This window comes from Hypanus sabinus, chromosome 27 (assembly GCF_030144855.1).
Source record: "Hypanus sabinus isolate sHypSab1 chromosome 27, sHypSab1.hap1, whole genome shotgun sequence".
NCBI lineage: Eukaryota > Metazoa > Chordata > Chondrichthyes > Myliobatiformes > Dasyatidae > Hypanus > Hypanus sabinus.
In genome coordinates this window covers 38201362-38224662 of record NC_082732.1, presented here as the reverse complement: position 1 = coordinate 38224662, position 23301 = coordinate 38201362, and the positions used below count along the sequence as shown (strand labels likewise).

Below are 23301 nucleotides of genomic sequence, written 5' to 3'. Positions count from 1 at the left end.
AGGCCATTTGGCCCATTGAGTCTGCTCAACCTTTCCATCATGGCTGCTCCATTTTCCCTCTCAACCCCAATCACTTGTCTTCCCTCTGTATCCCTTCATACCCTGACTAATTAAAAATCTGTCAACCCCTGCCTTAAATGTACCCAATGACTAGGCCGCCACAGCTACCTGTGGCAATGAATTCCACAGATTCACTACTCTCTGCTAAAGAAATTCCTCCTCATCTCCATTCTAAATGGATCCCCCTCTATTCTGAGGTTGTGTCCTCTGGTCTTAGACTCTCTCACCTTAGGAAACATCTTTTCCACATCCACTCTATTGAGGCCTTTCAACATTCAATAGATTTCAATGAGGTTACCCATCATTCTTCTGAATCCTAGTGAATACAAGCCCAGAGCCATCAGGCTCTCTTCATATGACAAGCCATTCAATCCTGGAATTATTTTTGTGAACCTCCTTTGAACCCTCTCCAGTTTTAGCACATCCTTTCTTCGATTAGTGGTCCAAAACTGCTGACAATACCCCCAAGTGAAATCTCACCAGTGCTTTATAAAGCCTCAACGTTACATCCTTGCTTTTACATTCTAGTCCTCTTGAAATGAATGCTAACATTGCATTTGCCTTCCTTATCAACCTACTCAACCTACAAATTAGCCTTTAGGGAATCCTGCACAAGTGCTCCCAAGTCACTTTGCACCTTAGATTTTTGAATTTTTCTCTCAATTTAGAAAATGGCTTACACCTTCATTCCTTCTGTCAGTGCATGACCATACACTTTTCAACTGTGTATTCCATCTGCCACTTCTTCGCCCATTCGTCTAATCTGTTGATGAGTCCCTTTGTAGCCTCTGTACTTCCTCAAAACCGCCTGCCCCCTCCACCTATCTCTATCATCCACAGAATTTGCCACAAAGCCATCAATTCCGTCACCCATATATACTGCCTACTGTGATCATCACATGAGCGAGGAATTTCAATGCACCTTGAAGTACTTTGCAAACTAAGCTGATCTGGACTGAACAGCAGCTTTCAAACTGGAGAAATAGAAAGTTCACAGGTCAAAGTAAATTTATTAACCAAGTATATACATGTTACCATATACAGAGTTGAGATTCATTTTCTTGCGGGCATTCACAGTAGAATTAGAGAAATACGATAGAATCAGTGGTGAACAATCGAGGTGCAAAAGAAGACAAACTGTGCAAACATAAAAATAACAAATAGTAACAATAAGTAAATAAATAATACTGAGAACTTGAGTTGTAGAGTGTTTGACAGAGTCTGTAGATCTTCATTAGGAAACCCAGTGAATCGGAAAACGTTTTATGAAAATTTCAATTATCCTCTAGCAAACCTCGAAAGCATCGGTGGGGCAGTGCCTCTCTTTGATCCATAGGAATGCTGGTTGCTTTTCTGCACCTGGGATTCTCCACTAATCTTGAAAGGACGGGAAGTTTTAATCTTGCTCTCAGTAGCATAAGACTAATGTACTGACAGATACTTCTGTGAATCCCCAACCTGGATCACCACATCAATTTGTTGAATTTCTCTGACAGTCACATAGAAAACCTACAGCACAATACAGGCCCTTCGGCCCACAAAGTTATGTTGAACATGTCCCACCCTTAGAAATTACTAGGCTTACCCATAGCCCTCTATTTTACTAAGTTCCATGTATCTATCTAAAAATCTCTTAAAAGACCCTATCAAATCCACCTCCACCACCGTTGCTGGCAGTCCATTCCACACACTCACCACTCTCTGAGTAAAAAACTTACCCCTGACATCTCCTCTATACCTCCTCCCCATATTTTAAAAGTTCGTATTTTTAAAAATTAATTTCACAATTGGATCTGTGATGCAGTTTAAATAAAAAGCTATCACAATGGCGGACATGTTCGGAATGATAATTGTCGATTTTCAAGGCTCAATGTTTGAGACAGGTTTTTAAAATGTAGAATGAGGGGAGATTTGTTAGAGGTATACAGAATTGAGAGGTATAGACAGATGAAAAGCAAGGTTGGATGAGATTAGAACTAGATGTCATAGGTTAAGGATGAAAAGTAAAATATTTAAGAGGTACTTGAAGGGGAACTTCACTCAGAGGGTGATACAAATGTGGAATGAGCTACCTGTTGAAATAGTGGTTGCAGGTTTGATTGCAACACTTAAAGATATGTTTGGATAGATACATGGATGCAGGGGGGGTGGGTGTTTTACAGGGGCACAATTGAGAGCATCCTGACTGGCTGCATCACTGCCTGGTATGGGAACTGTACTTCCCTCAATGGCAAGAGAGTGGTATGGGACAGCCCAGCACATCTGTAGATGTGAACTTAACACTATTCAGGACATTTACAAGATAGGTGTGTAAAAAGGGCCCAAAGGATCATCAAGTTACCCCAACCACAAACTGTCCAGCTGCTACCATCCAGGAAATGGTACCGCAGCATAAAAGCCAGGACCAACAGGCTCCAGGGACAGCTTCTCCCACCAGGACATCAGACTGATTAATTCATGCTGATACAATTATATTTCTATGTTTTATTGACTGTCCTGTTGTACAGACTATTTATTATAAATTTCTATAAATTGCAATTTGCACATTTAGACGGAGATGTAACATAAAGATTTTTACTCATGTATATGAAGGATGTAAGTAATAAAGTCAATTCAATTCAATGGAGGGATATGGTCTAAGTATGGGTTGATGGGACTAGGCAGAGTAACAATTCAGCAAGGGCTAGATGGGCTGAAAGGCCTGTTTTGGTGCTGTGGTACTCAGTGACTCTATAATTCTTCTTCATCAATCATTCCCACAGTTGACAACATTTATAGTCTCCTTCATCATCCATTTTTGTTCCCCAGTCTATTCCTGGATGGTGGTGGGGATTCAGCTGCAAAGTAGTTTGTCATAAAAGGAATTACTATTGTGGCGTTTTCCCTTGAGAACTGGACTTGCATTCACTCTTCCCTCAGAGAACCTCAACGATTTATTTTTGGTTACGAGCAAGTTGTGATTAACAGATGTGGAACTAGAGAATTGAACCCTTGGCAACTATCTGGGTTACCGCTGGGCTTGTTTCATCAACTTCAGAGTGACCTGCTGACGATACCCCAATTTGTCTTGTTTTTCAGGTATTGTAAACCCCAAGAATCCAAAGGAATCACCAAAGACCTTCAGCTTTGACCACTCTTACTGGTCACATACTTCGGTAAGAACTTGAATTAGATATATCTTCTAGCAAGAGCGCTAAACAACTTGATCAATGCCTTGCACGTTAGTTGAAAAACTAGTCTGTGATGTTTGTCACACCAGAACTGTTACACCAATACCATGTGGTTCCTTATCTGTTTGCCATAGGGGGCCATGTACATTGCTTAACTTGTTTCAAAGTATACTTAATGCCAGAATATGTATACAGTATACAGCCTGAAATTTGTCATCTTCACAGACATCCACAAAAACAAACTCTATACAAACTGATAGAGATGTCAAAGCCCCAAGCCCCCCCACCCCTCCCCTCACACAAAGAGCATTAAAAACATCAACCCACCCCCCCACCCTCACCCACACCAGCAGAAGCACTGACCCCCCCCCCCCACCCTGTGAGCAGCAGCAGAGGTACCAAAGAGTCCATTGATCCAGAGACCATCTGCCTACAGTCCACAAACCGGCACCTCCAGCGAGAGGGAGAGAGGTTGTTCCTGCAACAACGACTCGCTGTTCTGATGTTGCAATCTTCCGCGTCGTTTCCCCAAGCCCCTCCCCACCCCCAACCCGAGGACCAAAAGGGTCAGTCAGTCCCTCTTCTCTTCTCTTCTCTCCCCCCCCCCCCCCAGAAAGAGAGAAAGATCGCTCGAGTACAGGAGCTCTTCTCCGACAGTAGCCGGCGATTAGCAAGCACACCGCCTGCTGTCTCGACGTCTCGGTCTCCCGTAAAGCTTCATCTGGCGAAATCAGCGAGGAACCGGGTTGCCCACAGGGCCGCTCTGTCCTCCCGGCCCTGAGGATGCTTGTCTTCCAGGCAGTTCCTGGAGATAGCGACGTGCTAGGCCGCACAGTTGGTCTGCAACCCCACCGCTTGCCACGGATGAGAGTCAGAATAACGTTTGTTGTCACCGGCATGTGGCGTGGAAGTTGAACCATCGTCTGCACCTACATAACCGCCTTCAGCTGTCTCTATTTACAAAGTGTGAGTGAGCATACAGCTATCAGCAGCTTACTGATTTGACCACATGTAGACATTGAATTGGGAACCACTCCACTGTGGTTTTGGGCATTAGCCCTATTTCTGTCCCCACTGATGCTGAGTATTTCCAGCTTTCTGTGGTTAGTGAATTTTGTTATGATTCAGTGAATGGGCTGAGGGTTCAGTGCGTGGGGACAGCTTCATCCGCTGTTTTGTTCTTGTAGTGCTCGGCTTGAGAGTGAGCGCACTGAATCGAAGGTAACTGGAGACAATTCTCTTACTTTCTTTTTAGGCTGAAGATCCATCCTTTGCCTCGCAGACTCAAGTCTACAATGACATTGGGAAGGAAATGCTGCAGCACTCCTTTGAGGGTTACAATGTGTGTATTTTTGCATACGGGCAGACCGGGGCCGGGAAATCCTATACCATGATGGGCAAACAGGATAAGGACCATCAAGGAATAATACCACAGGTGAAGTTCTCTGACACTGTCTGAAAGGAGTTTGTACATTCTCCCCGTGACCGCGTGTGTTTCCTCCCAGTTCTCCAGTTTCCTCACACGTTCTAAAGTCATACTGGTTATTTGGTTAACTGATCACTGTAAGTTGTCTAGTGGCCGGCTGGTGGCGCAGCGGCATCAGTGCCGGACTCCGGAGCGAAGGTTCCCAAGTTCGAATCCAAGTCGGGCCACCCTCGAGCACGCTTTCCATCCGTGCCGGGTTGAGCGTCGAGCTAGCCACTCGGCCTCGTAAAAAAAAAAACACAAGGGTCGAGTCAGGAACGTTCATATCGTGACCCGGTTAATCCGAAAGGAGACCAATCCTGACACCACGTGCCAGACAAGTACGGCGGACTTTCTGGTGTGACACGCTTAAAAAAAAAATTGTCTTATAATTAAGCTAAAGTTAAATAGGTGGTTTGCTGGGCCAAGAAGGGATTGTTCTGTGTTGTAAAAAAGCTAAACTGTTTTAAGAAAGCTGATTTTTCAATGAACTCTCCATTTATTTCACTAACACAAGAGATTCTGCAGATGCTGGAGATCTGGAGAAACACGGACAAAATGCTGGATCTCAGCAGGTCAGGCAGCATCCATAGGGAGGAATAAACGGGCAACATTTCAGGCTGAGACCTTTCGTTAGAACTCCTGATCAAGGGTTTTGGCCCAAAACTTTGCCTTTTTATTTATTTCCATAGATACTGCCTGACCTGCTGAGTTCTTACAGCATTTTTGTGTGTGCCTCTTATTTCAGTAATTTTTTTGACTATTTTGTTTAAAGCAATAGAAGTTGCAACTAGTAATATTGATTGTCAGATTTTTAAAAAGTAAATGAGCATTTTTCTGCCTTTTTTAAAAGAAAGAGCAACTCTAGTAGTGATCTATGGAGATGACCAAGGATCAGACATTTCTTCCATTTGGAACTACAATCCAGGTTTTCAGATGAGATTTCACAGCAACCAGTGTTCATTATTAAAAGGAGACCTCCATGAAGAGCTGTACTTAATGAGGAATTGATTAAGTGCCAGTATTATAGATTAGTAATACTGGGTAACTTAATGATCCTGTTATAGATTCTGTATCGAGAGTTCAGGAGAATGTGGGACTCTATTGAAACCTATCAAATATTGAAAGGCTTAGAAAGAACACATGAGGTGAGGATGCTTCCAGTAGTGGGGGAGTCTATGACCAGAGGACACAGCCTCAGATCAGAGGAACATTCCCTTAGAACAGAGATGAGGAATTTCTTTAGTCAGAGAATGTTGAATCTGTGGAAGTCTTTGCCAGATAAGGCTGTGCAGGCTAAGTCATAGGGTATATTTGAAGCAGAGGTTGACAGATCTTGGTTAGTAAGGGTGTCAGAGGTTACGGGGAAAGGGCAGGAAATGAGGTTGAGAGGGAAAATATATTAGCCATGATTGAATGGTGGAGGAGACTTGAAAGGGCTTCTATTTCAAGTCCTTTGAAATAGGAGGACTAATATCCTTGCTGGTATGAAATGTGATTAAAATGGATCTCCTGACATTTTAAACTGTGTTGTGTTCCCTCTGTAGCTTTGTGAAGAACTTTTTGAGAAAATCAATGACAACAGCAAATCTGACATGTCCTATTCAGTGGAGGTAAGAAACAGCCTGGAGGGCACATCTAGTGGAACAACAGTCGGACTTATTTCCACCGGGCATGATTAACTTATTATTTAATTATTTATGGTTTTATATTGCTATATTTCTTCACTATTCTTGGTTGGTGCGGCTGTAACGAAACCCAATTTCCCTCGGGATCAATGAAGCCTGTCTGTCTGTCTGCACATTTCTGAGAAGCTTACTGAAGGACAACTTAAAGCGGGGTTCCCAGCCTGGGGTCCACAGACCCCTCACTTAATGATAGGGGTCCACGGCATAAAAAAGGTCGGGAGTGAACCCCTGACTTAAAGGTATATTTTCTCTTTTTGTTTGGCATAGAATCACCCAGTAGAACATGACCACAGCTTGCACTTGTTGTGGTGTTTGACAAGGAGTCTGGAAGGCTGCAGAGTTGCCAGACAGAACGAGACATGTTGTTCCAGAAGCTTGCATTGGGCTGCATCATAATGCAGACTCGGCGTGTTAGGAACAGCTTCTTCCCCTCTGCCATCAGTCTTCTGAATAGACAGTGAACCCATGTACACAACCTCACTTTATTTTCTGCCCTCTTTTTGCACTACATATATATATATATATATATATATATATATATGTTTATAGTTATTACTGTTTTATTTTTCTGTATTGCAATGTGGAGTACAATGGTCTTACAGTTGATTATAGTTCATATTTTCACCATTTTTTTGGACTTTCTGTCTGAAATTTTTAAGTTTCCTTATGTAGAACTCCCAATCATTGTGCTTGTATGTCTTCGGTGTGTACGTGTGTGTACAGGACCATTATGCAGTTAAATTTCAACGTTTCCCCTGAGTGGCGCTCGTTAATTGACCGGATATTGCATTAAGGTAACGAGTAATGACGCAAGAGTGCCCAGTTATACGAAATCGTCTGCCTTTGCCCTGATCGGAAGCCAAGTTCTGCCAAAATGAAAAAGGCTCCAGTTCCAGGTCATAAATAATTTGTGTTTCAAAGGCTGGAGCTGGATCTACAAAACTACTCTGAAGTTCATAATACACTCGGTGGCCACTTTACACCTCAGTGGTGTAAATATCTAATCAGCCAATCATGTGGCAGCAACTCAATGCATAAAAGCACGCAGACATGGTTAAGAGGTTCATTTGTTGTTCAGACCAAATGTCAGATTGGGGACGAAATGTGATCTAAGTGGCTTAGAGTGTGAAATTACTGTTGGTGCCAGACAGGGTGGTTTGAGTATCTCAGAAACTGCTGATCTCCTGGGATTATCACACACGACAGTGTCTAAAGTTTGCAGAGAATGGTGTGAAAAATGTGCAGTGAGCGTCAGTTCTGTGGGTGAAAACACCTTGTTAACGAGAGAGGTCAGGAGTGAATGGCCAGACTGGTTCAAACTGACAGGAGGTACCAAACAGCCACACATCTCTAAATGCATAGCACGTTGAATCTTGAAGTAGATGAGCTACAGCAACAGAAGACCAGGGACATACACTCAGTGGCCACTGCTGTGATGTGGTCGGTTATTTTTAATGGTAATGGTCATGCCACTTAATTTCACTTTGCAGCCTTCACTGTCATCTAGAATTCTGTGATTGGGATATCAGAATGTAATGACCTGGGTTTTGCAGCCACGGATGATGCAAGATGGTCTCTATTGATCCAAGAAATCCACCCACAAAACTGTAGCAGTCTCTGGAATGGCCATTCTCTTTAGGGAAATAACAAGTCAAGCTGACAAAATTATGCACAGGAAAATAGTTGTGGGGATAAGCCATTCAGCCCTTCTGTGTTCAGGGGCATCAGCTGTAGGGTGCCAGGCAACATTGACTTCATTGTTGTCAATATCCTCATGACTTGAGCAGAGTTTGAGGTCTGGAGTTCAAGATCCTGCCAACGGCTAGTCCTGGGGTCAATAGCAAAGATCAAGGCCTGATGGCTGATCAGAATTGAGGCCTGATGGCCAAAACCCTGGATCTGTAAGCACGCTAGGGTGGTCAAAGTCCTGATGTCTGGATGGCTGCTGCAGGCCTACATGCGGGAGGGAGGAAAGAGGCTTGTTTAGCCAACCTGGTGGCACGAATATTAATTTCTCCTTCTGGTGAACAAATTCTCTCCTCCACCCCACTTTTCTCTATTCCCCACTCTGACCTTTCCCTACTTCTCACCTGCATATTACTTCCCCCGGGTCCCCCCCCTCCCCTTTCTCTTATGCTCCACCCTCCTCTCCAATCAGATTCATTCTTCTCCAGCCGTTGACCTTTCCCACCCACCAAGTTTCACCTATCACCTTCCAGCTAGCCTCTTTCTCCTTCTGTACCCCCGCCCCACCTTTATGTTCTGGTGTCTTCCCCCTTCCTTAGTCCCGAAGAAGGGTCTCGGCCTGAACCGTTGACTGTTTACTCTCTTCCACAGATGCTGCTTGACCTGCTGAGTTCCTCCAGCGTATTGCGTGTGTTGTTTTGTTTTGCTGTAGTTGTTTAGCTGCTTCTTATGAGTTTTAGATAATTTATGAGATCCAGGATAGATTCAGTAGATTGCCAGGGAGTAGCACTTCTAACACAAGCGAGATCGCTGACCTTAATTTCAAGTACTGCTGGGTGTAATAACTGGCCAGAAAGCCATTTTAATCTTCCCTGATGTGTAATACTTGTGACTTCCTGCTGGTATTAGCTGATGATTTGTGCAGGGTGAATAAATAAGATGTTTGAAATTACTTTTCTCACCCTCCTCACCCCTCTTGAAAAAATGTGCAATTTAATTTATTTGTAGTCATCTTGTTAGTATTCAGGCTTCTGAAGCCTCATCGGGCCTCTTCTTCGAGTAGATAACTTCACTCACCCGAAATACTGAGGTTTCAACTGATTCCACAATCAATGAACTTACTTTCAAGGGTGCTACAGCTCCCGTTCTCAATATTATTTATGAATTATTTACCTATTAGTGTTATATTGTTTTTCTTTTCATATTTGCACAATTTTGTTGTCTTTTGCACGTTGGTTGTTTGTCCATCTTTGTGCCTAGCTTTCATTGATTCTGTCGTCTATCTTTGTATTTGTTGTGAATGCCCGCAAGAAAATGAATCTCGGGGTAGTATGCAGTGACACGTTAGTGCCGGTGGTGTAGTGGCCAGACTTTGAAACAAGAGGTCTTGGTTTTGAATCCGACTGGCTCCTTACAGGAGTTCCACCTGTGCTGGGTTGAGTGTTGAGCTAGCAACTTGGCCTCGTAAAACAGAAGAACGCAAAAGAAACGGTAAGGTTGCCGCCTAACGCGCCAAATGGCGCAGGCAGGAACTTTATCAATATGGTGACATATATGTACTGGGATAATAAACTTACTTTGAACTTAGGAGCTGGAGGTATGAATTCAAAACCCACCAGAGTCGCGGGGCATTTTTATGACATAAATCTGAAAAGTCTCCATTTAGATTGGTGAATGTGGAACTTTCAAACCAGGTCTTTGGGGGGAAAGAAATCCTCCGTCTTCGATCTGAACAAAAGTGTTAAATTCTTAATGGCCCTCTAAAATTGCCAAACCAGGCTTTCAGTTGTACCACCAATCACAGTTCAAGGCCACCACCACTTCAGGCCTTGTTCGTGACGTTCAGGTAAAAACAAAATAACTTTCTACTCAGACCTTAATCCAAAACTAATTATTCAAATACCTACCATCCTTGCTGTTCGTTCCTTTCAAGAGCTCATTCTTTTTGCAGGTGAGTTACATGGAAATTTACTGTGAGCGGGTTCGTGACCTGTTGAATCCCAAGACCAAAGGAAACCTGCGTGTTCGAGAGCACCCGCTGCTGGGCCCCTACGTTGAAGATCTATCCAAACTGGCCGTAACATCCTACACTGACATTGCAGATCTCATGGATGCAGGAAACAAAGCCAGGTACTGATATCCAGTATCATTCTTTAAAGACTATACCTTTCTTTAAAGGCTGTGTAAGGAGGTCAGAGGCCCAATGTCTGCAGTTCTGGCCAGGGACTAGAGTTTAGCGGTCTGATGTCTGTGAGGCTGAGTCTGGGGCAAAGAATGGGATTGGAGGCCTGGAGGCGGCCTGTCCTGGGCACGGAGGCCAGAGGCCTGTCTGTGTGTGGGAGTGGGATGGAAAAGGAGCTTGTTTTGTAGTTTTTGTTTGTTTGGCTTTTAGCTTCTTCCCTCTCCTTACCTTTTCAGTCCTGATAGTGTCTTGGTCCAGTCTTGTCAGCTCTTCATTGTAAAGATGCTGCCTGACCTTCTGAGTTCCTCCAACATTGTGTGAGTGTGTGTGTTACTCTGGGTTTCTATCATCTGCTGAATCTCACGTGTTTTTGTTTTGCTGTTGTTGCTGCTGCTTGTGTTGTCCTATTGAGTGTTGTGGGCATCTACATTGGTGCCAGAATGTGTGATGTCACTTGCAGGCTGCCCCCAGCACTTCCTTGGGTTGTATTGGTTGTTCACACAAATGGCGCCTTTCACTGCGTGCTTTGATCTACCTGTGACAAGTGAATCTTTTTATAAACTTGAATCTAGTTCAAAAGTAAAGATAGGCAAGGAGCTTTGCTTGTGAAAATGAATTAATGGATTCATGCAAATGCCACGTATTGGCAGAAGGCGTGGAGCCAAGGTTTGGATTCTGAAGCATTTGTTAAAACTGTTGTTGGCAAAATATGCTACATGGAGCAGTGTTTTCATGTTCAGCGATTTGACATTTTGTTTCAACCCCCTTGAGGAAATATCGCTAGTGCAGTAAATTTGAAGTGCCCCCATGTGATACGGTAAAAGGAAATAAGTCAGCAGAGTGGGATGTGATTTGAATTTGTCCACAGGGAAATTGTTCCTTTTGCAAAAAACTTTATTTCTGATTTTTGCTTCCAGAACTGTGGCAGCGACAAATATGAATGAGACCAGCAGCAGATCACATGCTGTCTTCACCATAGTCTTCACTCAGAAGAGGCACGATGCAGAAACTGACCTTTGTACAGAGAAGGTACAACTTGGGGATGTTTCACTTGATTTTAATTTTAAATCTATTGCTACTTGCCGGCTATTCCAATTTCTACATTAACATTTTCAGCAGCTCATTTTACTTGTAGGAGCATTATCCCTTTTAAGTGCAACCCTCTCACTGGAGCTCGTATACAAACTTGATTCGTTAACTATCTCTGCTAACAGCCATGTGACTCAGTGGTGAGAAGACCAGCTTTCGTAAATAAAATACGTCAAGGGTTGATATGATTTGGGGTTCGATCACAAAGGAAAGCTGGGATGTTCCAATTAAGGAATATTGATTGTTGTGAATGCTCTGTAAATACTGCTCCATGCACAGTTATCATTCACCATAAAATTAACAGGTGGTACCCCGACATAAAATTATAAAGAAATGTATTTACCAAATTTATAGTTACAGAAAAAGAAAAGAAAGATAAAAGGGCCCATTATAGTTAAACCAGTCCGATATGCACATAAACGTTGGAGCTCATTTCTGGAGTAGTCGGGGGTATATTGCTTTACTCGCACGGAACCCACGTTCTGTGTGAAAGCAGCCTCCGCAGCCCGAACTTCTCTTGAGGACTATCTTGAATGAATTGGGCCTTGCTTCTTGGAGCCATTCATAAGCACAAAGTACTCCTTACAACAGAGACTCTCCATCAAACAGTATTCTGCGCCATCTTCCCTTGTGCCCTGCTCCGTAGCTCCCGCCAAAAGGAAACAAACCAGACTACTATCCTTCAGAAATCCAGCACTCCTTGATGTTCTCCTGGGCAGAAAGTTACAACGCTGCTCTTTTCCTAAGATGGCTCCAAAGATGAAGAAGGAAGCTGTCCCTGCTAAGACTGAAGCTAAATCTAAATCCTTGAAGGCTAAGAAGGCTGTTTTGAAAGGTGTTCACAGTCACAGGCAATTAGGATAACACCTACCTTCAGGAGACCAAAGACACTCGGGTTGAGAAGGCAGCCCAAGTATCCCAGAAAGAGTGCTCCCAGGAGGAACAGGTTGGACCATTATGCTATTACTAAATTCCCTCTTGCCACTTGAGTCTGCTATGAAGAAAATTGAGAACAACAATACCTTGGTTTTCATTGTTGATATGAAAGCCAACAAGCACCAAATCAAACAGGCTGTAAAGAAACTGTATGATATTGATGTAGCCAAAGTCAACAGACCTATCAGGTCTGATGGTGAAAAGAAAGCCTATGTACGCCTGGCCCCAGACTATGATGCATTGGATGTCACTAATAAGATTGGCATCATCTGATCTGTTTACAAGAAGACCTTTATAAATATTGCAATAAAAATTTAAAGAGAAAGAATTATTTTCAAATAAAAAAGAAGAAAGTTTACCAAGGCAACCCCAAATGGCTGACACCACATTCCCAAGTTGGACAACGTGGCTGCTTATCTTTAGCCGAAGCCAGAACACTCTTGCTAGCGGGACACACTGTTTTCACAGAAAGCTGTTAAAACAAAATTACCTTAGAGCATAGCAGTAGAAATCTTATCGAAGACATTGTGTATGCTACTTATTTTCACCTGTCTATTAAACTCTGGTTTACAAATATACTTTTCCCATGTTCGGGCTTTATTTTTCCCCTCTTTCAATGTTTATCCTTTGGATGTGTGGACCAGCTGATGCTTTGGTTAAGATCAATAATTTATTTATTTTACTTGTACACGCAATTGAAATAATTTAAAAAGTTGCTATGGTGGTTGTCCATCGTGTCCAACAATGACCAGGAACCTGTGCGGGGGAGTTTTTAAAGTGGAAAAGCCGATGCACTGGGGCAATTCCACTCTCTCGATCTCAGAAATCTTGGTCCAGTTGTACAAACAAGTGTCACAAACCTAGGGCTTTCCTTGCAGTGGGCGTATTCTGTGCCCTTCGCTCTCCACAGAGCATTGCAGTGCCTTCTTCCTGGCCGTTGGATCTCACTCTAGATCTCCAGTGAGCCAGAGCTTATTTCGTATGCTAGGACAGACATGCCACTATTTCACCTGGATACGAGGCTGCTGGCTGCACTCACCTAGTTTAGACCACCTCTCAAAGTGTTGTACCAAATATCTATTTGGAGCGCATGTGAGAGCTGAGTGTCCGGTGGGGAGCAAAGCTGAGTGAGCTCCCCAAAATGTGCATGATAAACCCCTTAACTGGATACACCCCATAAAATTGCTGAGTGGTCACTAAATAGAAGAGTTTGGTGTGGTCTGTGTAATAACCATTTTTGTTTTAAGGTAGGACATACTCTTTGAACAAATTTATTAATAATCTTTAATTTTTCATCTATTCCCTGCAAAGCATTCTTTTCGTCTCTCTCTATCTTTGATTTCCTCTTCTCCCCCCCCCCCCCCTTCCATTCACAACAGTTTGGCTATGGTCAGAAGGTGGTTTTACTCTCTGTAAGTTAGGCTAGACTTTGGGTAAAAAAGCTGGCGTTTGTAGTGTATTATTGGCATACTGGGGCTGTTTAAAATGTTCGCTGTCCAGCCAAACTCTCGGGATATCCAGCATGCAGCACTTAGCTTGCAGTCTGCTCTGCTGAACTCCGTGTGTCACGCTCTGATAGTACCCAGAAGTTGATGACCTCTGCTCAGGTGCAGCAGGCAAAAGCAATGCAGTTGCTGATGTCGCTGAGAAGCAGCTGGCCTGTGATCCCGGAGCTGGTATGGAACAATCCAGGAAGCCAGTGAAAGGACGTGGGACCTCTGCAAGTGCCCGGTGATGGCTCAACTGTTGATGTCCAGTGACTCTGATGGAGGATCAGATCATTAGTTCTCACATATTCATTCAACTCCGGCCGGTGGTGTAATGGCATCTGCACCGGACTTCAGCGCGAGGGTCCTGGGTTTGAATCCAGCCAGCTCCTTGCACACTTTCCATCTGCGCCGGGCTGAGTGTCGAGTGAGCAACTCACCCCCGTAAAAAAAGAGACAAAAATATCAGAGGAACGGCAATGATGTGCCACAAAGTGCAGAGAGAATCCACAAAAATTCATTCAACTCAAGTGACCTTAGCAAACACTCAGCCCATTAGTGACTTCAGTTTCTTCCTCGTTCTACCAGCCCACCCATTATTTGTTTCTTCCTTGTTCTGCCTCTGTCCTGGGAAGGCTTGACACCAGTTGATGGTCTGGTTAAGTTGATTTGACTCGTGTTTCAATTCCGTCTGCATTTAGGTCAGTAAAATTAGCCTGGTTGATCTGGCTGGAAGTGAGAGAGCTGACTCCACTGGTGCTAAAGGAACAAGATTAAAGGTAAAAGGAAATGACAGATTTCTTATCCAAATTTCTTGATAATCTGTTAATTGAAGGCAATGAATGCTTAATCATAGTAAGGGTGAATCAATGCAATGTGTCCTCCTTGCCATCTCAATGTCCATGCAGAGGCTGCACAGAAGGTCTTGTGTCGAGGAGAGTCCAGGGCCAGAGGGCACAGCCTCAGAATAGAGGGATGTCCCTTTTGAACAGAGATGAGGAATGCCTTTAGCCAGAGGGTGGTGAATCCATGGAATTCATTGTCAGAGACGGCTCTGGAGGCTGAGTCATTGGGTATATTTAAAATTCATGACTAGTAAGGGTGTCGAAGATTATGGGAAGAAGCCAGAAGAATGGGGTTGAAAGGGATGGTAAATCAGTCATGATGGAATGGCGGAGAAGACTTGATGGGCTGAATGGCCTAATTCTGCTCCCATGTCTTATGGTCTTAATGAAATCTCATAAATGCATGTTTTTGCATGGATTTTTTTTGTTGTTGGAGCTCTGAGCTCTCTATAATGGAAGTGCCTTTAACGGGATCTGGATGTGATAGCTACCTTTGGGCATCTAATCATTGCAGAGAACTTATTTGTTGGCTAGCCAAGGTGAAGTACAATTGGGTATCTCAACCCCACCTGGATCCCTGCAGTAGGATTTCCATGTAAGTGCAATTTTTGTCACAAGTTCAATATATTGATCTCAGAGAGGAATTGTTGTCTTTCAGGAAGGAGCTAATATCAATAAATCACTCACAACACTGGGAAAAGTCATCTCTGCCCTTGCAGAAGTGGTGAGTTTGTAACCTGTACGTTGCTGCACTCAGAAGAGAATTTAAAATGGAGGAAGGCTACTTAATAATAAATTTCTGTCTTTTTAAATTGCACTGCCATCACAGGATAATGCTCCCAGTAAGGTAATGTTCAGATATCATTTACTTGGTGCTCATCTAATTTTTTTTGTGTGTATGGCGTTAAAAAATGACTTTTTTTTTAATTTAAAAAAAATTGCCACGTACCAGATCCTTTCATCAGGTATACATCACATACTTGTTTCAAAAGCAGCGATGAAAGAATAATTGCATATATAATCAGTAAAATGAATAGCTGTTTATCGTTACTAAATAAATGCTTCTAAACGGTGTTAAAATCTTCTACTTGGTATATTTTTGCTTTCGGATTACTAAATCACTGTTGACGTCATACTAATTTACTCACTTTGCATTCTAAACTTTAACATTTTCATAAAAGAATTTGAGAATTTCCATCTGGAGTGAATACAGGATTGCAATTGTAAATATTGGGATTTATTTTTAAAACATAGCTAAAATATTTTTAGCTTCCTACATTTATCTCTAATCGCGGAGACTAAAGGATTCTTGACTCTCGAGAATGGAACTGATTTATTTTATCAATTTATTCCTTGGTAAAATCATTTCAGTAGAAAGTAAAAAGGATACTTCATTAATGGGGGTGGTGAAATTAGAGGTTGTGTGTCTCAATATCATTCTCTGTTACTGGAATATGGTAGGTGCAGTAATTCATGTATATGACAAACACACTAAATAACCAATGGTGTCAGGAAATAATTTCTTCCTGTGGCCTTCTCCACAGAGGCAGACAGGCTCTAGAAGCTTCTATGTTAAGTGACATTGTGAGTGTGTTGCAGCAGTCAGTGACAGCCTGTTGTCCTTGGCACTATAGTGTAAAAGTAGCTTGGGTTGTTCATTGTCTATGTCACGTGTGACGTAGGTTGTATCCCTCTTTTACTAGCTTAAAATGCATTTTTAAAAAAATCCAAAATAACTCAACAATCTGCTGTGTGGTTTACTTGGTTACGGTGTTCCCTAGTGTTTAGTAAAGGACTGTCCTTCCCTGTCAGGAAAGGACATCTTCATCCTTGCCCCACTTGGGCCCAGTGTGACTCGATAATTTCCCCTTGGCCTTCCTTGCATTCAGTTAAGGGGCAATAACAGATCAAGAACCCTCGTGACACGACCTGCTAGGAAGACGTATTATTTCAATAATAAAATTATCTTCGTGGCTTGTATTGATAGTAAGCTACACTCAGAAAGAGACAGTCTAACCCACATCAGCGTCTTGGAAAGAAAGGCCCAGTGATCTGCTTACAATAAATTTTTCATGTTGAACAGAATAAGAAGAAAAAGAAGTCTGACTTTATTCCGTACAGAGACTCTGTACTGACGTGGCTTCTGAGAGAGAATTTGGGTAAGGCGACAACAAAATTATATTTCCTCAAATGATATAAATCATCCCATAGTTATTAGTTCTGTGTAGCCCGAAGAGATTTGGTTAAATACATTATCATAAATCTGATTCTACATTCTAATTTATCAGTAGTCTCTCGCCCGCGCACACACACACACACACACACACACACTCTCTCTTTCTCTCCCTCTCACACTCTCTCTCTCTCCCTCTCACACTCTCTCTCTCTCCCTCTCACACACACACACGCACACACACACACTCTCTCTTTCTCTCCCTCTCACACTCTCTCTCTCTCTCCCTCTCACTCTCTCTCTCACACACACACTCTCTCTCCCTCTCACACTCTCTCTGTCTCTCTCACACACACACACGCACACACACGCACACACACATACATAGATATATATATATACATACATACCTATCTATCTATTTATCTCTTTTTCCTCCTTCCCCTCTCCATTCCCTTTTCCCGAACGTGATTCCTCTCTCATTATCCCCTTGCCACTCTCAGAACACAATAGAAGCCTGTATTAGAACCAGGTTAATCATCACTCACATACGTCATGAGATTTGTTTTTTTTTTAGCAGCAGCAGTACAGTGTGATACAGAAAATCACTCTACACTTTGCAAAAGTCTTGGGCATCCTAGCTATATATGTGGCCAAGATATTTGTAGAGTTCTGTGGGTGGGCGGAGGAGGGCTACTTTATCAAAAAACTTGCTTAGTGATTAATAGACACAAGAAATCCTCCAGGCTGCTGTGGAGGCCAAGACATTGGAAATAATTAAGACGGGTGGATGGGTTCTTGTTGGTCAGGGCATGAAGGAATATGGGGAGAAGGCAGGAGATTAGGGATGAGAGGGAAATGGATCAGCCATGATGAAATGGTGGAGCAGACTTGATGGTCTGTATTTTGTGTGTGTGTGTGTGTGTATACACGTTCACACACACACACAAACACACACACACACACACACACACACACACACACACACACACACACACACACACACACACACACACACACACTCACACACACACACACACACACACACACACACACACACACTCACACACACTCACACACCCCCCCCCCCCCATCGAGTCAGCGTTCAGCCTCTCCAACGGAAAAAAAAGTTCTAGCTCACTCAACCTTTCCTCATAAGACATGCAATGTTATTTATGTTATAAACCTACTCATAGCTATTTATTGTGTTTGTTCCCTCTTAGGTGGAAACTCTCGGACAGCAATGGTTGCTGCTCTCAGTCCAGCCGACATCAACTACGATGAAACTCTCAGCACTTTAAGGTATATCCATCATTAATATCTTCCAGTGCGAATGCCGTCTTCATGCAGTTGCCTGTGCTTAAAAAGACTCAGAATCAGGTTTATTATCACTGACATATGCAGTAAAATTTGTTATTTTGCAACAGCAGTACATTGCAATACGTAAAATATACTATAAAAAATAAAAATTATATTTGCAAAAATTAAATGAGTAGTGCAAAAGAGAGCAGAAATAGTGCGAAAGCGAGCACATGTAATTGAGAACATACAGTGAAATATGTCATTTGTGTCGAATCAAATCAACCAAGATTGTGCTGGGGACAGCCCGCAAGCATCGGTATGTTTCTGGCGCCAGCAACTCACTGACCCGAACACGTGCGTCTGTTTAGAATGTGGGAGGGAACCAGAGCATCCGAGGTGACCATGGGGAGCATGTACAAACACCTTAAAGAAGCAGCGGGTATCGAACTTACAGCTGGCTCTGCAGAGCATTACGCTAACCGCTCCACTACCAGGCCTTTTGCTGTTTCATTCCTACATTGTAACAGTAGGTGCACTTGGAAATGCAAGGTGTACAGAAATTCAGGAAGGTGCCTATGACCAAAAGACATAGGAGCAGAACAAGGCCATTCAGCCCATTGAATCTGCATGCTATTCCATTGCAGCTGATTTATTATCCCCCTCAGTCCCATTCTCCTGCCTTCTCTCCACCTCAGCCTTTGCTTTAAATCTACTCAAAGACGCCCTCCACAGCCGTCTGTGGCAATGACTTCCACAGATTCACCATCCTCTGGCTAAAGAAGTTCCTCATCTCTGTTCTAAAGGGATGTCCTTCGGTCCTAGACTCTCTCACTATAGGAAACCTCCTCTCCACATCCACTCTTGAGTGAACGAGGCCTCCATCAGTCAGGATTGACTATGGATGTTGCGTCCTAGTTGTCTAGAAACACAAGCCTGGGTAGTACGACATGGAGAGCAAGCTGTTGTCCATGTAGCAAGCTCCCCATCTCCATGCTTCTGATGAGCCCAAAGGAACGGCAGAGACCGATACAGTTTGGCACCAGCGGCGTCACAGGAGTTGCCAGTCAGTGTTGAACTTGATGTAGGACTGCCTTAGGGACTCCAGCTCCGGATTTTTCCCTCGGGGTTTACTCCCGAAGCCTTCCCCATAGGTGGGTATAGCCGCAAGGCAGCATTGGTTTGAGATCAGGGCTTTCCTCTTTCGAGATGAGCGCCAACTATGGCTGTTTGAGGCACACACCATTGGCAGCATTTAATAGGTAGTGGGAGCTTGTCCTCATTATCACCCCCGGCTATAACAACCTCAAGGAACCATATCAAGGTTGTCATCCATTCTATCTAGGCCTTTTGATATTTGTCAGGCTTCAGTGAGATCCCTCTCTCTTCTGAACTCCAGTGAGTGCAGGTCTGGTGCTATGGTAGTCCAAATCTTTAGTGCACGGTGTTATATTTTTCAGGTACGCCGACCGTGCAAAACAGATAAAGTGCAATGCAGTCATTAACGAGGATCCAAATGCAAAACTTATCCGGGAATTGAAGGATGAAGTTATGAGATTGAAGGACTTGCTGTGCTCTCAGGGCCTGGGAGATATCTTAGACAGTAAGTACATTAAACACGAAACATAACCTCTGAAGAAATCCCTGATAATTATAGAATATCTGCTGGTTCTGTACATGAAGAATGCTTCAGGCATTAAAACAGATTATAGATCTGTGTCAAAGGAGTTTTTATTTAAATGTCACCATCTCTGATTTTCTGCAGTTTGCCTTTTAGCCATGGGTGTTCTTTCAGTGAAAGGAATTCTTTCAGTGATTACTATTTAAATTTTAATAAATAATCCAAGAATCTTCCAGTGTTCTTTGTGTTTGCATGTGGATCACCTTGCATTATTCAAGTCAATACATTTTCTCATCAAATCCTTCCCTTCTCTAGTAAATACTTCTACATTTTTATCTTCTAGTAGGTGAAATAACAAAATAAAAGTCAGCATTTTCTACACAGCTCTTGTGTGAGTCCATCATTTGGAAAGGATTGTTGTGCAAAATGAACAAAAAGTCCTTTACCACTGTAATATTGGCCATTTCTGTTTCTATAGGTTATTTACTTATTCAACTATTTGTAGAATTAATTTTGAGCCTTATTTTCGCCACAAAATTGATTACAAAATGACTGGAACGCTTCATGAGCATTTTCTCTTTTTAAGCATTCGTGAGCAGGCGCAGTTGACAGATCAGAGGCCATCAAATAATGTGAGGTTTTATCGGTTGAGTTTGTGCCGTTCATTAGGGGCTGGGGAGTGATGGGAACCCAGCACTTGCTGCAGTGCTTCAAGCAATTTGATCAGTCAGTGCATCATTGAAGCTCCCTACATTCAATACTCTTGAAAAGTAAAGTCAGGAGAAATGAAATCTCCTGATTTACTTTCTCTGTCAAAATTTACAGAAGCAGTTTGTTAAGAACTGGAGCTTTCTCTGAAGGGAGTGATATTCAATTTCAGATCTTGCACAGTTGATTTAGCGGAGGTCTTAGTAGTCAGGTCTAGAACACAGAACATTAAAACACAGTGCAGTCTCTTCAGCCCGTGATGTTATGCTGACCTTTTTTCACCGCACTAAGGTCAATTTAACCCTTTCCTCCTGAATACAGTAGTCCCCCCCTTTGTTCTATCATCCACGTGCCTTTCTAAGAGTCTCTTAAATGCCTCTCATATCTCTCTCTCTCTCTCTCTCTCTTCCACCACCCCGGCGGCACATTCCACACACCTACACGTATTAGCCATTTCTGCTCTGAGAAAAAGTCCACCGATTGATGCCTCTCATTTTCTTGTGCACCTCTATCAAGACACCTCACGTCCTCCTTCACTCCAAAAAGAAAAAGCCTAGCTCGATCAACCTGCTCTCTAATCGAGGCAGGATCCTGGCAAATCATTTGCAGGGATTGGGGCCTGTTAGATATTTGGACCAAGTAAATGATCTGAGCTGGTGGCTGAGATATAGGTATGGAGAGTGTATGATAATTTCATCCTTCAGTGTATAGATTTCTGGTTGACGTTTATGGGATACTCCTTGAATCTCGGAAATGGTTCCTATTTAGTTTCATCCTGCTTTGTGTGATAGGATTGTTAAGAGTTTCTCACATGCTGAAATGCTCTTTTTCTTGAATTTGAGATGTAGGTTGTAAAAGCACTGCAGAATTAAAGGATGTGAATGCTGGTTTTATGTATGCAGTTAAGAGGATAGAGCCCTTCTTTGACGTGCCTGCATGTAGCGATGAATGGAATATCAGCTGAATGGTCTGGAAATTGGTGCTGCTGCTGCTTCAGGGCTCCACTGGTCTTGGTTTGATCCTGACCACGAATGCTTACTGTGTGGAGTTTTCATGCTCTCCCTGTTATCCTGTTGTTTTCCCTGCATTTCCTCCCACATTCCTAAAGATGCGTTGTCAGGTTAATTGGCAAAATTATTGGTTTTAAAGAGGCAAGAGAATCTCAGAAAGCCGGGTGATGCGAGGGAGAACCATTTTTCGGACCCCAGGGGAATGGGATTGCTCTGTTGTGAACTTCTAGCAGCCCAATGGGCTGAATGGTCTTTAGTGTCATAATGTAATTAAGTACAGGGGTGAGCATGGATAGGAAAGATTTAGAGAGATAATGGGCCCAATACGGCATATGAGACTAGCATTGGCCGAGTCATTGGGTATATTTAAAGCAGAGGTTGATAGGTTCTTAATGAATAAAGGTATTAAAGATTGTTGAGAGGGATAATAAGTCAGCCATCATGAAATGGTAGAGCAGACTCGATGGGCCAAATGTCTAACTCTGCTCCTTTGTCTTACGGTCACAGCAGTGCACCTGGGTTAGCATGGACTAACTGGGCCGAGGGGCCTGTTTCCTTGCTGTATGACTCATTTTAATGAGTATGAGATCAGTGTGAGAATTCAGTTGTTATATCATCTTGCTCCAGCAGCCCATTTAAGGTGGGAAAAATTTATTTCATAGCAAAAACCTTGGTGTTAATTTGGGTACAGAACCAAGATTTGTTGTATTTTCCAACATTTTGATGGATGGATTATATCTCTACAATGTGGAAGAAAATGACCTTTTAAATTTCAGTGAAGCCTTTTAGCAGCCTAATGTTTAACAGAAAAGCAAATATGCCTGAGTTTTGATAATGCACTTTGACCCTTCTTGTTCTCCTGCACCCTCCAGTTGACCCTATGCCCGATGATTACTCTGGGAGTGGAATCAAATGTGTGTATACGTGTGTCGGTACTTTCTAATTCTCTCGCAAATCCGCTTTTAATCAGCCCCTGCTTCAGCCCACCCCAAGCTTTGCATGTCCAAATCTGTGGCGTATTTTTCTGGAGAACTCGCAGGCAGATTTCCCGAGATTTGCCTGTTAGCCGCTTTAAGTATATCCAGTATATGCGGTTTAAGTGGGGATTACGGGAATGTGTCCTTGGTATATGTGGATCTTTGGTTCCTTTTCTTTGGAATGGCATAGACGCAAGCCATGGGTTGCCAGGGTGTCTTTCCAACCTCTGGCTGCACCTGTCATTTCTTTTTGAACACTTCACTTTTATTTTTCTAATTGACTTAAGAGATGGATGGCATCACACCAGATTACAGTAGCACAGGGGCTGAGCTGTTGGTCCCATGTACAGTATACATGATAAGTGAATGAATCTCACTTACGTACAGATGAATTTTCCCAGAATATCCTATCTGAATGCACCTAGAAAAGTATATGGACTCCGAGCTCTGAATACGCAAGACAGTTTTGGGAATCTGTGTGTAGTCTCCAACCTGATGGCATGAACATTGACGTCTCTAACCTCCAGTCAATTCCCCCGTCCCATGAACATTGACGTCTCTAACCTCCAGTCAATTCCCCCGTCCCATGAACATTGACGTCTCTAACCTCCAGTCAATTCCCCCGTCCCATGAACATTGACGTCTCTAACCTCCTGTCATTTCCTCCCTCTCATGAATATTGTTTTCTCTGACCCCCCCCCCCCCCGATCATTTACCCCCTCAGAATCAGAAACAGGTTTATTACCACCGGTATGTGTCATAAAATTTGTTAACTTAGTAGCAGTAGCAGTTCAATGCAATACATAATCTAGCAGAGAGGAAAAAACAAGTAATAAATAAACTAAAACATAATAAATAAACAAGTACATCAATTACATATATTGAATAGATTTTAAAAAGTGGAA

General features: G+C 42.8%; 1 protein-coding gene and 1 pseudogene across 11 annotated transcripts in view; both read left to right on the top strand.

Moving 5' to 3' along the window:
- Positions 1-23301, top strand: part of kif1b (kinesin family member 1B) — a 266957-nt gene that overhangs the window by 88599 nt on the left and 155057 nt on the right. For all 11 annotated transcript variants that reach the window (XM_059952248.1, XM_059952249.1, XM_059952247.1 and 8 more), the window contains 10 exons: positions 3139-3215; positions 4486-4665; positions 6243-6308; positions 10021-10199; positions 11169-11280; positions 14465-14542; positions 15267-15332; positions 16692-16767; positions 18005-18083; positions 19541-19683. In XM_059952248.1, the coding sequence (XP_059808231.1) occupies positions 3139-3215; positions 4486-4665; positions 6243-6308; positions 10021-10199; positions 11169-11280; positions 14465-14542; positions 15267-15332; positions 16692-16767; positions 18005-18083; positions 19541-19683 (1056 nt within the window). The remainder of the gene's footprint in view (positions 1-3138; positions 3216-4485; positions 4666-6242; positions 6309-10020; positions 10200-11168; positions 11281-14464; positions 14543-15266; positions 15333-16691; positions 16768-18004; positions 18084-19540; positions 19684-23301) is intronic.
- On the top strand, positions 11464-12720 carry LOC132381948 (large ribosomal subunit protein uL23-like; annotated as a pseudogene).